Genomic DNA, 16,150 nt, shown 5'->3' with positions numbered 1-16,150 from the left:
AATCGGCAATGGAGCGCACAGAGCCCACGGTGCACCATGGGAGAAGACCCGCGGTGCATCGTGGGTAAAGATCCCGGCGGCCATCTTACTAAGGTAAGGAAGAAGTCGCGGGAGCGCGGGGATTCGGGTAAGTACTGGACAATTTTTTTTTTTTACCCCTGCATCGGGTTTGTCTCGCGCCGAACGAGGGGGGGGGGGGGCTATTGGAAAAAAAAAAAAACCGTTTTGGCGCGGGACAACCCCTTTAAGTGTTATTTAATGTTTGGAGACGTTCACATTACTGTGTCATTTTATCCCATACTTACCAATGTGACCTTTTATAACACTATGTGATTGTTCTCCGTATGAGAAACCCAGTAATCCTGTAGATATGAGACCTTTTAATGCCTAACAAAAACATGATGTTATAGTGAGCTTTCCAACCTACCCAGGGTTATTCCTCATTACTAAACTGTGAGAGTTGTAGGTTACCCCTCATTGTATTACTATAGATATATTTCTGCCCTTTACATATAACTCTATGTGTGCGCTTCTATTTATGGCTACATGCGCCCTCTGTCGCTCAGAAGATCCTTTTATCTGCGCATGCGCCAACATTCTCATTCTGAGCCAAATCTAGTTTGATATGTCTCTGATCTGTGGCACATACTCTAGTTTTTGTAATATGAACTCTGCCAAGCCGACAGGTGAGCCCAGATGAACGCGATTCATACCTTCAGATCTAGTGGTCTTGATGCGGCCTGACTGCGGTAAGTACAGTTTCCCTCTGTTGGGCCTTTGTTTATTAGAGCCTAGCTATCTTGCTATGCCATAATATGACATTTGCCGCGGTCTCCAAGCATTCATGGGGAAAATCATACTTAGAAACGTGCCGGTTGACTATTTGTATGGTGCATTGGCAACTGTAGAGCTGGCGTTATTAAATCTGGCTGTGATGATACATTTTTATTAAATCCCACATCTTTAACATCTGATGTTTTATTGATGCACACTTTTCTTTGAGATTACTATAATGTTCTATACATTGATACATTTGGATACTTGACCCTCTGATCAAATGAACATGTGTTCTTTGTTTGACTTTTTGGCTGTAATTAGTAGTTTTAGGCATTTTGTGCTCTTAAATATTCAGTATTCTTTTTATTGCATTAGCTATAGCTAAGGCTGCCAGATGGCAACGGAAATATATCCGAGGGATTAACAACATCTATGCGTGGTGTGGTCTCATATCAAAATATTTGTAAGAATTTTCAAAATAAAGGTTTTTGATATTATGCTATTTTTTCCGAGTATTGGATGAGCTGGATTTATCTTGTGTGCATCTACACAGCTTTTGGCCAGTTGTATTCGTACTCGATCTGTGCAGATTAGAGGATGTGGGGAGGACAGGTTTTTTCCTGCCCCAATAGGACAGATGGGAAGGAGTGGTCTTCACCAGACAACCACTTTAAAGAGTTGTAGCTGTATTTAGAAATACAAAAATATTAAAGTTTCTTTCGTACAAATAATATTTTCATTCTATCTTGATTCTGCTTTGCTACACAATTTTGGGGACTATGAAACAAAGTATTTAGTGAGTAAATTTTGAAAATGTCAAGGATGTTGCCCTAATCCACATAAAGGATATATAAGACAGTATTGCTGATTCTGGCAACTCACCCCCCCCCCCCCCCCAAAAAAAAAACAAAAAAAAAACAAAAAAAGAAAAAACTTTCCTGTCTCTACTGAGGAACCCTGGAAGGATGTAGAAAGTAACAGCTATAACTGACTTATAAGCGGCAACTGTTACTATTATGACAATACCAAAATTATTATTTTTCTAGATTTTTCCACTTTTGCAAAATAAGTTTTTTTTTTTAGAAATTTAAACTTATTTTCTTGCAATGGGATTCTTACCCATCCTTTTCATTAGTTGGCGGATTACTAGCTGCTTTCCTCACTGTTACTGTTCTTTGGGATAGTGGGGGTGGTAAGCCATCTACAAGTAATAACACTCCGCAGACAATTACAAATGTATATGCTACATGTTATATTCTTTATTGCTCTTTAACATGGTCCCATGGGACCCACTTGATGATGCATATTGTATGTGAAAAATTCAATAAAAACTTAATTTTTTTTTTTTACATCGTTGCATTCAAAGTTCCATAACTTTTTTTATTTTTCCATGGACGGAGCTCTGTAAGGGGTTGTTCTTTGAGTGACAAGCTGTAGTTTTTATTGATACCATTTTGGGGTACTTATGGCTTTTTTGATTACTTTACATAGTTTTTTGGGAGGCAAGATGAACAAATGTCTTTTGCTATGCAGGATAAATAGTGTTCAATTTATTACAGGCCGTTACTGATACAATAAACAACAAATATGTGGGATTTTAAAAACGTTTTAATTTGTTTATACAAAAACGGGAAAGTCCGCCTATAAAAGGGTTCTTTTTTACAAAATGAAAAAAAAATTTTTTTCTTAGACACTATTTCTACATCTTTTATGTTGCTGTAGAGGACTGGAACCATAAAAGCTCTGATCGCTACAGAAGTACTGCGATGCCTTAATGCTTACAATAACGATCACAGACCATGGCAGGCTGGGACACCAGTGCATGGCTTCCACTTACCATGGCAACCCATCGTCCCTACGCGATTACGCTGCAGAGGGCTGATGACATCACAGAAGGAGCGCATTCGGGGAGCAGGAAAGGGGAATCACCTGGCCGAATGGCTGCATCTTATGACGGAACTGAACAGCGCCAAACCAACTCTAATGACTAAAATGTGGTCTGTTCGAAGCAGGAGGGGAGGAAGAAGTCACAGGCACAGCATACACAGAAAGAGAGAGAGACAAGGAGAGGGCAGACAAAGCAAATACACTAACGGAGCCTGTTAAACACAGCAAAGATAAAGTCAAACAAAGCAGTCCACATGCTGTACAAGACTCTGCTGGAAACAGGCAAGAAGCCATAAATCATGCCCACAACACCAACCACAATAATAATGACGCAAACAGTGCCAACACAGAAAAACATCACGCAAGAGACAGCATGAACAGTACAAGCAGCCCAGACATCTGCATGCACAGCGCAAAATATGCAAGCACGCCAGACAGCCCTACACGAGACACCTATCAAAGTACAGAAGATGCTGCCAAAAAAGACCAAAGACAGGAGGGCGATAGATGTGCCAGAGAACCTACGCTGAAAGAAATCTTCAGCGAAATTACTAAAGGCAATGCGTCACTGAACAACCTTAAAATGCAGATGGGGGCGATGCAAAGTAATGTAAACCTGCTACGGCAAGATATGAGAAAAATATCAGAGCGTCTGACAGAAACTGAACAACGTATAAGCGACGTAGAAGACGCAATACAGCCGATGCAACGAGACGTGGGAAAAAATCTGCACGACATACAATATCTACAGAATAAAGTAGACGACCTAGAAAATAGGTCAAGAAGGAACAACGTGAGAATTGTGGGCCTCCCAGAAAAGACGGAAGGAAGAAACGCAGCAGAATTCTTCGAAACATGGCTGCCCGAATTGTTCGGAAGAAACACCCTAACTGCGATGTTTGCAGTCGAAAGAGCCCACCGCGTGCCGACGCGACCCCTCCCCCCGGGGGCTCCCGCCAGACCGATACTCATAAAAGTGCTGCACTATAGAGACCGAGATACCATACTCCAAAAGGCCCGCGAAAAGGGTGAAGTTCAATACAACGGCGCGAAAATCTCCTTTTATCCAGATTTCTCTACGGAAATACAAAAGAAGCGAGCAACATTTATAGAAATAAAAAGACGGCTGCGAAACCTACAAGTGCCCTACGGGATGTTGTACCCGGCTAAACTGAGAGTGGCGGCGCTGGGTACGACACAATTCTTCGAAAACCCAAAAGACGCAGGTCACTGGATAGATCAAAATGAAGAACAGATCCGGAGGGGAAGATCGCCGCGCAAGTCACCATGAAGAGGCTGCACCCAAAGTAATGTTCACACAAAGGGAACCGAAAAATTTTTGAAAGGAGCTCCTGGGACGACAGGATGCATCGTGTAGGAGAATGGAGGACTGGTACCCCGATCCGATGAGACAACGGATCAGTGAGTTATGTGTTGGGGATGTTTGTTGTTTGGTCTCTCTCTCGCATAGTTGGGAAATACTAGATAGTATACAGTTAAAAGGGATAAGGTTAAACGATAGAAAAATGGTTCAGGGAGGGATAAGGGGAAGAAATGTTAATGTAATTGTACGGTTGAATAGTATACTGCAAATAACGAAAATCTGCATTGCAAAGGTGAATAAATGTATGTATTGGCAGATGTGGGGGGCCAAACCAAAATGTTGCTGGAGAGGCCCATTGCGGAGAACAAATAGTAGTACACATACACATATACGGGGAGACACAAATATCGAGACGGGGGTCCTCCCAGTGCGACTCACTCACAAAAACAAAAAGGGGTGGTAACACACAGAAAATAATAATCCTGCGGAAAACAAAAAACCAAAAAAATGAGTAGTAAGATCAGGGTCGTATCGTGGAACGTGAGAGGTATGAGCGACCAGACAAAACGATCAGCAATACTGAAAGTCATTAAGGAACAAGGCCCGGCTATTATATGTATGCAGGAGACGCACCTATCAAAAGAAAATACGGACACGCTCAAAATAGGGGGGATGGGACAGAGCTTCCACTCCACACACACCAGGTACTCCAGGGGGGTTAGCATAGTGGTTCACAGAAATATACCGTTTAAATGCCTATCACGAAAAATCGATCCGGAAGGCCGCTTCATATGCCTACACTGCAGAATATACAATTATACATGCATTATAGCTTCAGTATATATCCCGCCACCATACAATAACACGACAATGCGGCAAGTTATAGGATTCATAGCAGACAAACCGGACATCCCAGTCCTTATCATAGGTGACTTTAATTCGGTCATTAACCCTACACAGGACAGACTAAGGGCAGGAAGCGTAAACGAAGAAAGGAACCTAACACCATTAGGTAAACTAATAAAAGAAATATCATTAATAGATATATGGAGAACACGGCACCCCACACATAAACAATATTCCTGCTACTCATCCACACATCAATGCTTATCTAGAATAGACCTAGCGGTAGGGAATATCCAGATATATAGAGATATAACCCTGATAGAATATCTGCCAAGAATGGTATCTGATCATTCCATACTACGCCTGGACATACAACATAGCAACACCGATAGTCACCCCCAAAAGAGATGGAATCTGAACTCGCACTGGTTAAATATATTAAACAAGGAAATAGTGAAAACGACACTAGAGGAATATTTTACACTAAATAAGGGTACCACAAGTATGAAGGTCTGCTGGGAGGCCATGAAGGCATATATGAGGGGGGTATACATACAACAAATCACGCAGGCGAAAAAGGGGCATAGAGATAGAGGACAAAAAATACGTGACAAACTAAAAGAATCGGAAGAAAACTATATAAAAGAGAAAACAATAACAGCACTCAACCTATGGAAACAAGCTCAAGAGGCCCTTAATAAATACGTACTAGACACGGCGGCAACTAAAAACGGGTTCCGAAAACAGACATATTACGAGGAGGGAGAAAAAACGGGACATATGCTGGCAGTTATTGCCCGAGCACAAACCAGCCCCACGTATATCATTGAATTAAAAGACACACAAGGCGAGATTGTCAGGGATACAACAGCCATAAGAGAGACTGCACGTGAATTCTACTCCTCTTTGTACTCCTCGAAACTGGAAAAAACGGGAGAACAAATCGAGGAATACTTAGCGGACATAGGAACACGTAAATTGTCGGAGGAGCAGAGAGAGTTCCTTGATGCACCAATAGACTTGGAGGAGATGCAGGAGGCGGTAAAAGACATGCAAAATAACAAGGCCCCAGGGGAGGACGGTTTCCCAATAGAATTTTATAAACAACACGCAGACACCTTACTACCACAACTTCTAGAGACATGGGTGGGGGCGGAAAAGGAAGGGGAACTGCCACAAACAATGCGAAAAGCAAAAATAATAATTCTGCTCAAACCAGAAAAAGACCCCCTGTCGATAGATTCGTATAGACCAATATCGCTGTTAAACACGGATGTCAAAATTATAGCAAAAGTTCTGGCAAAGCGGCTAACACAAGTGGCATCCACCCTGGTGCATCCAGACCAGAGTGGATTTATACCAGCAAGATCAACGGCAACGAATATCCGTAGGGTATTTCTAAACCTACAAATACCCGTAGATAACACCGGAGATAGAACCATATGCTCATTAGACGCGGCCAAGGCGTTCGATAGCGTCGAGTGGCAATACTTGTGGAAGGTATTAGAAAAAATGGGCTGTGGCCCAATATTTGTGCAACGGGTAAAACTTCTATATGCTGGAGCGGAGGCGGATGTGACCATCAACGGGGGGTCCTCAGAAGCCTTCCCACTACATAGAGGGACAAGGCAAGGGTGCCCACTATCGCCACTGCTGTTTGCGCTTGCAATAGAGCCCCTGGCATGCAAAATTCGAGCACATCAGGAAATAGTGGGATTTAGAAGAGGAAATATAGAGGAAAAAAAATCGCTCTATACGCGGATGACATGTTATTATTCTTAGGGGATGGGGAAAAATCTTTGGAAACCGCGATGCTAGCAATAAAAGAATTCGGAGCCTTCTCAGGACTCACCATCAATTGGACGAAATCCGAAATACTACCGGTAGATACCCCAGGTATGCAAATTGCTAATAGAGAACTAACCCTGAAATGCACCCCAATAATTAAATACCTGGGAGTTAAAATTACGAAACACGTCAGCGAATACGGGAAAATAAACCTAGAACCACTTATGGAAAAATGGAAACAAAAACTTCACATATGGCGGAAACTACCCATGTCAATCATAGGAAGAGTGAATCTAATAAAAATGATATGGATGCCCCAACTGCTATATCTAATACACAATTCCCCACACTGGATAACACAAAAATTCTTCCACAAGGTCAAGGGATTATTTAGAGAGCTCATATGGGGAGGGAAGGCACCTAGGATAAAACTGGAATTACTATACAACCCAAAGGAAAAAGGAGGACTAGCTTTGCCCAACCCGTTCTCGTATTTCGTGGCCTCCCAGCTGCAGCATCTCAGGGGATGGGAGACAGAAGAGACACAAGACGCTAGTTTTAGAATTCTTAAAAATTTTTTCAGCGGGTCACACCTGCTCGAAACCCTGGAACGTGGAGCGTTTAAAAAAAACGGTCAAAGCGCCCCTACACTAACAATGACACATAAAATATGGTGGAAGACCAGAAATATGTTCAATATAAAAAGCTGCACACAGCATACCCCCATATGGAATAACCCACACCTGCCAGAAATCAACAAGCTAAGAGGCTTCCAAGGGTGGAAAGACAGGGGAGTCAGGAGAATGGATCAGATACTGGAGGGGGGGGGGGGAACTAAAAACCCTCGAGCAGATAAGACAGAATTACAGCATCCCCAATAGTGACTTTTACAAATATTTGCAGCTTAGATACGCTATACAAGCGGAAAAAAACTCGACAGAAATAGCAGTGACAACTAATATAGTAGCGGACATAATAGGAAAAGCCACCGCCACAACAGGGAAAATATCTGTACTATATTCCCACATACAGGACACGGTTAATGCACGAAACCCGATACTAACAAAAGCAAAATGGGAAGCAGACATAGGACCCATTGAGGAGTCGCACTGGGAGGAAATACTACAAATGACACCCCAGTTATCTCTGAGTGAGTCACACAGAGTCTCACAAATATTCCTAATACACAGAGTGTACCGCACCCCGGCCTTCTTACACAATATAGGAATGAGAACCTCCCCGATGTGTGTAAGGTGCAAAACCCACGCGGCGGACCTAATCCACATGCTATGGCGATGTCCGAAATTGCATAGATATTGGGTGGGAATAAGAAATGCAATAAACGCGGCATTTGGCATACGTATGGACTTTACTCCATACGTGTGCATCCTGGGATACATACAAGACCTAGCGTTGGATGACCATGAAAAACTAGCGGTAGCTAGACTACTGTATATAGCCAGAAAAACAATAGCCCAACGTTGGTTGGATGAAGAACCACCCACGCTGGGAGAATTCAAAAACAAGGTCAACCAAATTTTACCGTGGGAAAGGAGCATATATACTAAGCGCAAGGTCAGCCAAAAATATCAGGACATTTGGCTGAGATGGATACACGCCCAGAGTAACAGTGCTGGACCAAATGCATAAGTGGAGTGGTGAGCCGTGTGGGGAAGCACCAGTAAATCGAAGATCTAATAGGACATAACAAAGCATGTAATTGATATATACAGAGTTTATTAGGAAATGCAGAATAACTTACAGACCCGCTACATAATAAAATAAAGCGGTAAGGATCAACGAGATAGGATGGGAAGGGAGGGATGGGAGAGAGAGAGACCAGACAAAGGGCAAAGGATATGGCGCCGCCCCGTGTATGCAACAAAAAATAACCCTGAACCAGTAAAAGAAAACAGCAAGAGGACAAGCAACAAAAAGACCAAAGAAGAAAACAAACAAGCAATACAAGAACTGTTACTATTGGCTACGACAAAGCACATTGTTTAATTAGAGACAGTTTACCCAAAGAACTGAACACTGAGAGAGAGATCTTGGGGGGGGAGGGAGAGGGGGAGGGGGGAGGGAAGGGGGGGAAACCAAAGTTATGTAAGAAATGTTTTAATAATATGTAAAAGGTGAAAAAAGTTTAATAAAAAACACTTTAATTAAAAAAAAAATGTGGTCTGTTCAGTTTCTGCCCGGCTTTTAGTCGGAAGAAAAAGCGCTGCCTGATTTTTATATGCTGATGCATTTAAGCTCCCACAACAATTTTCCATTCACTGACTGCAAACATTGCAAACCCTCCTTTATCAAGTAGGAAGCTGAAATTATTACTATATTTAGAGATAAGATTTCATTTTATTTTCCCTCGCAACATAAAACCAAAAGCAGCAGCTGAACCCGTTGACATGGACTGCAGCGATAGAAAGTTTCAGCACAAGTGTGCCTTAATACATCACATTGACATTTCTGTCCTGTCTCCTCTGTCAGCTCTGGCAGGATGCTTAAGCGAAGACATTATTTACATGCAGGAGACGAGCGCCCTGATTATGCACACACACTCATTTGAATAATTATTCCGCCCCTTTGCCGGCTCATCAATATTATCAAAGTAAACATTATAATATTAAACTTCGGCAACATGTAATTATTAGCTCATAAATCAGGATAACTTTCCTAAGCCTGGCAACAATCAGCATATAAAGGTGTCACGGCAAGGCTGGCTCCGTGCCAATAATAAGGCCGGCTTGTTTGTGTCGATCCTCCTATGTATTTAATGCTCTACTCTTAATTATGAATAATAAGACATCACACCAATCTAAAAGTATTTGCATAAAATGCCAGGCTGCTTATTCAGAAACGAGGACATTTTCTGATTAGTGAGAGTTTTGCAGCCCTCCAAGGGCATTCATACTTCTAATACCAATGGTAGGCCTAGAATGGAGAATTAGAGTTTACAGAGGAACAATCGTTTCTGGGCACATTTATACTAGAAAAACTTTAAAAAGGGAAAAACAACCTTAAACTTGTCCTACGAGAAAAGGCAAAGTAGCATCAGTCCGAGAATTCTATTGGAGATTCCACTGATAGAAAGACACAATCAAGTAGTACCTTTACCCTCTCCAATCCAGTGTCGGACCCCGTCAGACATTCAGATTTCCCAGCATAGCTCCGATGTCGGACGAGGGCCGACACATTTCTAACAGTATACAGGACAGAGCTCCGATGTCGGACGAGGGCCGACACATTTCTAACAGTATACAGGACAGAGCTCCGATGTCAGAGGTGGTTCTACATATGTGTGTTACAGTATACAGGACAGAGCTCCGATGTCAGAGGCTGTTCTACATATGTATGTTACAGTATACAGGACAGAGCTCCGATGTCAGAGGCTGTTCTGCATATGTATGTTACAGTATACAGGACAGAGCTCCGATGTCAGAGGTTGTTCTGCATATGTGTGTTACAGTATACAGGACAGAGCTCCGATGTCAGAGGCTGCTCTGCATATGTATGTTACAGTATACGGGACAGAGCTCCGATGTCGGAGGCTGCTCTGCATATGTATGTTACAGTATACAGGACAGAGCTCCGATGTCAGAGGCTGCTCTGCATATGTATGTTACAGTATACGGGACAGAGCTCCGATGTCAGAGGCTGCTCTGCATATGTATGTTACAGTATACGGGACAGAGCTCCGATGTCAGAGGTTGTTCTGCATATGCGTGTTACAGTATACGGGACAGAGCTCCGATGTCAGAGGCTGCTCTGCATATGTATGTTACAGTATACAGGACAGAGCTCCGATGTCGGAGGCTGCTCTGCATATGTGTGTTACAGTATACAGGACAGAGCTCCGATGTCAGAGGCTGTTCTGCATATGTATGTTACAGTATACAGGACAGAGCTCCGATGTCGGAGGCTGCTCTGCATATGTATGTTACAGTATACAGGACAGAGCTCCGATGTCAGAGGCTGTTCTGCATATGTATGTTACAGTATACAGGACAGAGCTCCGATGTCGGAGGCTGCTCTGCATATGTATGTTACAGTATACAGGACAGAGCTCCGATGTCGGAGGCTGCTCTGCATATGTATGTTACAGTATACAGGACAGCGCTATGATGTCAGAGGCTGTTCTGCATATGTATGTTACAGTATACAGGACAGAGCTCCGATGTCGGAGGCTGCTCTGCATATGTATGTTACAGTATACAGGACAGAGCTCCGATGTCGGAGGCTGCTCTGCATATGTATGTTACAGTATACAGGACAGAGCTCTGATGTCAGAGGTTGTTCTGTATATGTATGTTACAGTATACAGGACAGCACTACAATGTCATAGGCTGCTCTGCATATGTGTTACAGTATACAGGACAGAGCTCTGATGTCAGAGGCTGTTCTGCATATGTATGTTACAGTATACAGGACAGAGCTCCGATGTCAGAGGCTGCTCTGCATATGTATGTTACAGTATACAGGACAGAGCTCCGATGTCAAAGGCTGCTCTGCATATGTATGTTACAGTATACAGGACAGAGCTCCGATGTCAGAGGTTGTTCTGCATATGTGTGTTACAGTATACAGGACAGAGCTCCGATGTCAGAGGTTGTTCTACATATGTATGTTACAGTATACAGGATAGCGCTCTGATGTCAGAGGCTGCTCTGCATATGCATGTTACAGTATACAGGACAGAGCTCCGATGTCAGAGGCTGCTCTGCATATGTATGTTACAGTATACAGGACAGAGCTCCGATGTCAGAGGCTGCTCTGCATATGTATGTTACAGTATACAGGACAGAGCTCTGATGTCGGAGGTTGTTCTGCATATGTATGTTACAGTATACAGGACAGAGCTCCGATGTCAGAGGCTGTTCTGCATATGTATGTTACAGTATACAGGACAGAGCTCTGATGTCGGAGGTTGTTCTGCATATGTGTGTTACAGTATGCAGGACAGAGCTCCGATGTCAGAGGCTGTTCTGCATATGCATGTTACAGTATACAGGACAGAGCTCTGATGTCAGAGACGGTTCTGAATATTTACTACAGTATGCTGAACAGCCTTCAACATTGGAGCGCTGTCCTGCATAGTGTTAGAAATCGGTGTCTGCCGTCGTCCGACATCAGAGCTATGCAAAGAAATGTCGGACGATACTGGACTGGAAATTGTTACTTTTCAAAAAATTGCTACTAAAACCATTACAGTTCATTTTTATGTGTTTCTGTTGAGTAATTTTAAGGAATCCACAACGCTCTTCTCCACCCAAAATAAATAGGAGCCGGGGAGTAGGGTGGAAGGGTGTAAGAGGAGGGGGGGGGGGGGTGAGGGGCAAGGGAGAGAAATCACCGCTGGCTCATTCAATATTGTTCGGTTTAAATACGGATCGTGCAGCCGCTCTCATTAACTGGTTAGCAAGGGAACGATTTATCCGCTTGTATAAACAGGCTGCACGAGTGAAAACTGACAGTCTGATTGTGCAAACGATAAGTCATTACGTTTAAAAACCAACCTCAGATCTCTCAATGGGTGCGAGTCCAAGTGTGCAGACTGCGGAAATTCTACAGCAGAACTGCAGCGTTTCTGCAAAGTGTGAATGTCCCTTTAAGGCAGTTTCCATTAAAAGGGCTGGGAAAAAAAAATAAAAAAATCAATAAAAATTGAATAGTTACCTATCACAGCTGCTTCCCATCTAGTGCCTGCATCCCAGAAGAAGTGGCAGGCGGTCATGTGTCGTTCATTGGGTACATGACACCCAGCCACTCACAGGCTTCAGCGGCCACAGAAGAATGACTATTGGAGCCTGTGAGTCGCTGAGCGAGGGGGATAGGGGGGTGGGAGATCACACCTCCAACTCCTTGGGATCCAGTTGCACTTGGAGCACTCAATGTGATGGAATGTAGCTCTAGGGTGACGGTCCTATTTTTACATTTTTCTAAAGAGCTCGACGTATTCGGGCGAGAGCAACTCATCTGAGCCACCGTCCGCTCCACTGATCCTGATGGGGTCTGTCTGTGTATGAAAAGACCCTGGACAGGTTATCTGAAGCAGACAAGCTGCATTTCTTTTTTTATGGATCATCAGTCCGTGAAAGAAAAGATAAATATATAAATAAAGAATTGCAAGTCTGAAGAGGCCATTGATTTTAATGGGTCCAAGTTTACTCAGACAGAACTTTGAAACAAAACCTGCTCATGTGAATGACCCCTTAGAGGTTTATAGACACACGAGACATTTATGGCAAGCCAAAAAGGTCTCAAGGGTGTCGATTCCACCTTCAGGACTCCCATCTACTGGGACAATGCAGGTCCCTTTCTTCCCCCGTCAGCACTGAAGAGCAGAGGAGACCGTACAGCTGGCTCTGTCCATTGTAGATGGGTGTTCTGGTAATAGCCCAGCATGTCACAACTTCCATAAACTACAACGGAGAGCTGTGTGTATAGATGGCCACCTCTAACCCATGTACTCCATTCTGGTGCCAAAAGACCCCATTGTACTGATGTATGGGGGACCCAGAGATGACTACCCCCATTATCTGTGTACTACACCTCTCTGACATGGAAACTACATGTGAGCAGCTACAAGCATTTGTGTGTCCTGTCCAGACGGTTGGAGGCTGCACAGAATGACATTGCGGGCCGCATGTGACTCCCCTGGAGTGCAGGTTGTGCTCCCCGATTTTAATACATAGGTACAGGCAAGGTTCACGGATATAGAAGACTAGGTCACAGAAGTGCACAACAAATACAGCCCGGACATAGTCCCATCTACAGTATTTACTGGTGCAGAATACATAGGTTTGCACAGTACATTAGCTTTACTTACCTGTCTTTGCATCTGCCTCTTCAAACCCCGAATTCGCCCTCAGGGAAGAGGTTGTCTCCGTATTGTCATTTCTGCAAAGGAGGCAACATTATAAATAGAAAAACAAAAAAACGTTTAAATATTTTGCTGAATAAAAAAAATATTTGAATTATAAGAATTCAGGGGGTTTCACATCAGCGTTGGGGATTCCACTTTTCTGCTCCGTTTGGGGAGCAGAAAAGGGGAATCCCCATGGCTGAACAGCTCTGTCTCTGGATGGAACCAAACAGCACCAGACGGACCCCAATGACTATAATCTATCCAGATGGAGGAAAAAGCATTGCATGCATATGATAATTAGGAGACCGCCAAATTTATATAGATTTACTTTTGCTGTACAACATATTTAAGAGGTCAGGTTTGAGATAATGGCCTGAGGGTAACTCTGCTGGGACTCTTGCCCTCTTCCATTGTCCATAGGGTGCGAATAAGGGTGTCTGTTCAATAAAATCAATGCTACCCCATCAGTTGGTCACTTTACAGCCCTCTGGGACGAGCCTCCCTTTCAAGTACCGTAAAAGGGGATGTCAAGAAGAGGAAGCAAACTCAAACTACAGAGATGCATGTACTAAACACATTCTCTCAACGCATACTCTGCGAATAGGCGGTTATATTACGCAACGGGCTTTTTTCAATGCGCACACTTCAGCTGCTCCATTACAAGAACTATCATTTCTATTACAGTAAAAATGAGCAATAACGTGCACAAGATGCTATTACGTGCGCAGAAACGGAGATGGAATAGAAGAAATCTGACCATCTGCTCCTCAGCTCCCCGGAGTGTTTTTGTATACACCACTCCATACTTTAAAACTTGCTGTAGACATATAATTTATAGAACTGCAGAATAAACGTGGAAGAGAAGGAAACCACAAGGCGAGCAGAGCCATCTACTGGCAGATCCGGTGAGGATTCTAGATGGAGAGCTACAGATTATTCAAAAGGGGCTAGCCAGGCTTTCAAAATTGATAGGCCATCAATATCTGATTGGTGGAGTTCTGCTACCGGGGATCCCAGGCAATCAGCTGACTGAAGGGGCCGCGGTGCTCATGAGATATTGGCTCCTCCAAGGAGTTGCTAAACATTTTTTTTTTAACTGTTAAGCAACTTTTTGAATGACTTGATCTTAGATGATGATCACTAGCAAAACTGGCAATCACTTCAGTTACCTAAAATTTTGTTTGTGCATTAAAAGAAAACCCCTCTAAATGGCTGGCTACTAGGGGCCTGCTTTCCTTCTAATTTGCCATCCATTGCTGTTGTCATGTGAAGTTTATTTCTAGTAACAGAGATACAAAGAAAGATAACAGGAAGTGAAGTAGAGCCATGCCTCCACCTGCCCAGAGAAGTCTATGGAGAGAAGATGGGAGAGGCGAGGAGTCGGAAGACAGAGTCTCATTGAAGTAGCTGCTGCTAATGGTGAGTTATTTACCGTGGTACATCTACAGAAATTACATCTAGAACTGCTTAGAATTTCTCCAGGGTCCTCCCTGAAGATGTTCTTTCTGTGCGTTACAGAGAGCAGGGTCTGTAGTTATCTCTGTGCACAGTGTATTGAACACAGCATAATAGTGATCTCCATACACCAGCTCAGAGAGTACTGAAAATTTAGATCAACAGCCTGCAGGGCAAAAAAAAAAAGAAAACGCTTTAAAATTCAGGATACAAATCATATGACTTGAAATAGTGTTGTTCCTCATACATACACATGGAAGCTTATTCTTTAATGCTTATGCCCTGAAAATTCAAGAACAGGGCAGCTGTTCCAGACGATCTAAAACCTGTGTACTATGGGTAAACCCTGATGATTTTCTCATATGAGCAGAATGCTCTTTTGTGAGCACTGTACAGTTTCTATGTTCTGGTTTGCTCCTCGAGCGCCAAGCCTCCATGGCCGGATTCGCTTAATCAACCTGTCTCTTCTGCTGATTAAATGGGCCATGAAGAGATCTTCAATAAATCTGGGTTAGATGGGTGGGCTGTAGGGCAATGACTGGATATTCTTTCTCCACATTTGACTGGTTTGACTCTACTTTAAAAACTCTTACTATTTCTACTTAATCCTGATGCAAGGCTAATGCAAAAGATTAATATGATCACTCCCAATGAAAAGTAGTTTCTGTAGTGGCTAATAGTAGGTCATTTGTTTGTGACCGATGACAACGCGGTGCGATTATCTTTCTTTCTTGCTGTTTTTGTGTATGAGAAAAAAGGTCCTCTGCAGGCAATTACTATGGAAGACTACGGCAGTATTGGACTAACATGTGAAGCTCTCTGTATTTTTGTACATTGCACCTGATTTAATATTGTTGAATCATGACATATCTGTAGGTGCCCATTCATCCATAAAAGAGAAAAAAAAAAAGTTAGTGTAATTCTGGATTGGCAACAGGGTGACAAAAAAAAAACACCACATTTCTGGCATTCCTTTTTTTTTTTTCAGACGACATTCACCGTGCAGGGTAAATTATGCATTGCTTTGATAGATCAGACTTTTATGGACGCAGTGATACCAATTATGTATTTTTGTTTTATTATTAAGATGTTTTGTTTGTAAATATGGCAAAAGTTGTTTTTTTTACTTTTAGAACTTTGTTTTTTTTTTAAAAATTAAAAAAGATTTATTGTTCTTATTTTTACATTTTCTTTTAGTCCCCAGG

At 42.8% G+C, this 16,150-nt stretch overlaps 1 protein-coding gene across 2 annotated transcripts in view; it reads right to left on the bottom strand.

The window, feature by feature from the left end:
• Window positions 1-16,150, bottom strand: part of CAAP1 (caspase activity and apoptosis inhibitor 1) — a 34,426-nt gene that overhangs the window by 5,519 nt on the left and 12,757 nt on the right. For both annotated transcript variants that reach the window (XM_066604303.1, XM_066604302.1), the window contains exon 5: window positions 13,452-13,522. In XM_066604303.1, coding sequence (XP_066460400.1) covers window positions 13,452-13,522 — 71 coding nt within the window. The remainder of the gene's footprint in view (window positions 1-13,451; window positions 13,523-16,150) is intronic.

The sequence above is a fragment of the Eleutherodactylus coqui genome, chromosome 5 (genome assembly GCF_035609145.1).
Source record: "Eleutherodactylus coqui strain aEleCoq1 chromosome 5, aEleCoq1.hap1, whole genome shotgun sequence".
NCBI lineage: Eukaryota > Metazoa > Chordata > Amphibia > Anura > Eleutherodactylidae > Eleutherodactylus > Eleutherodactylus coqui.
The sequence above is the reverse complement of the archived record's forward strand: the minus strand, read 5'-3'. Positions and strand labels throughout refer to the sequence as shown.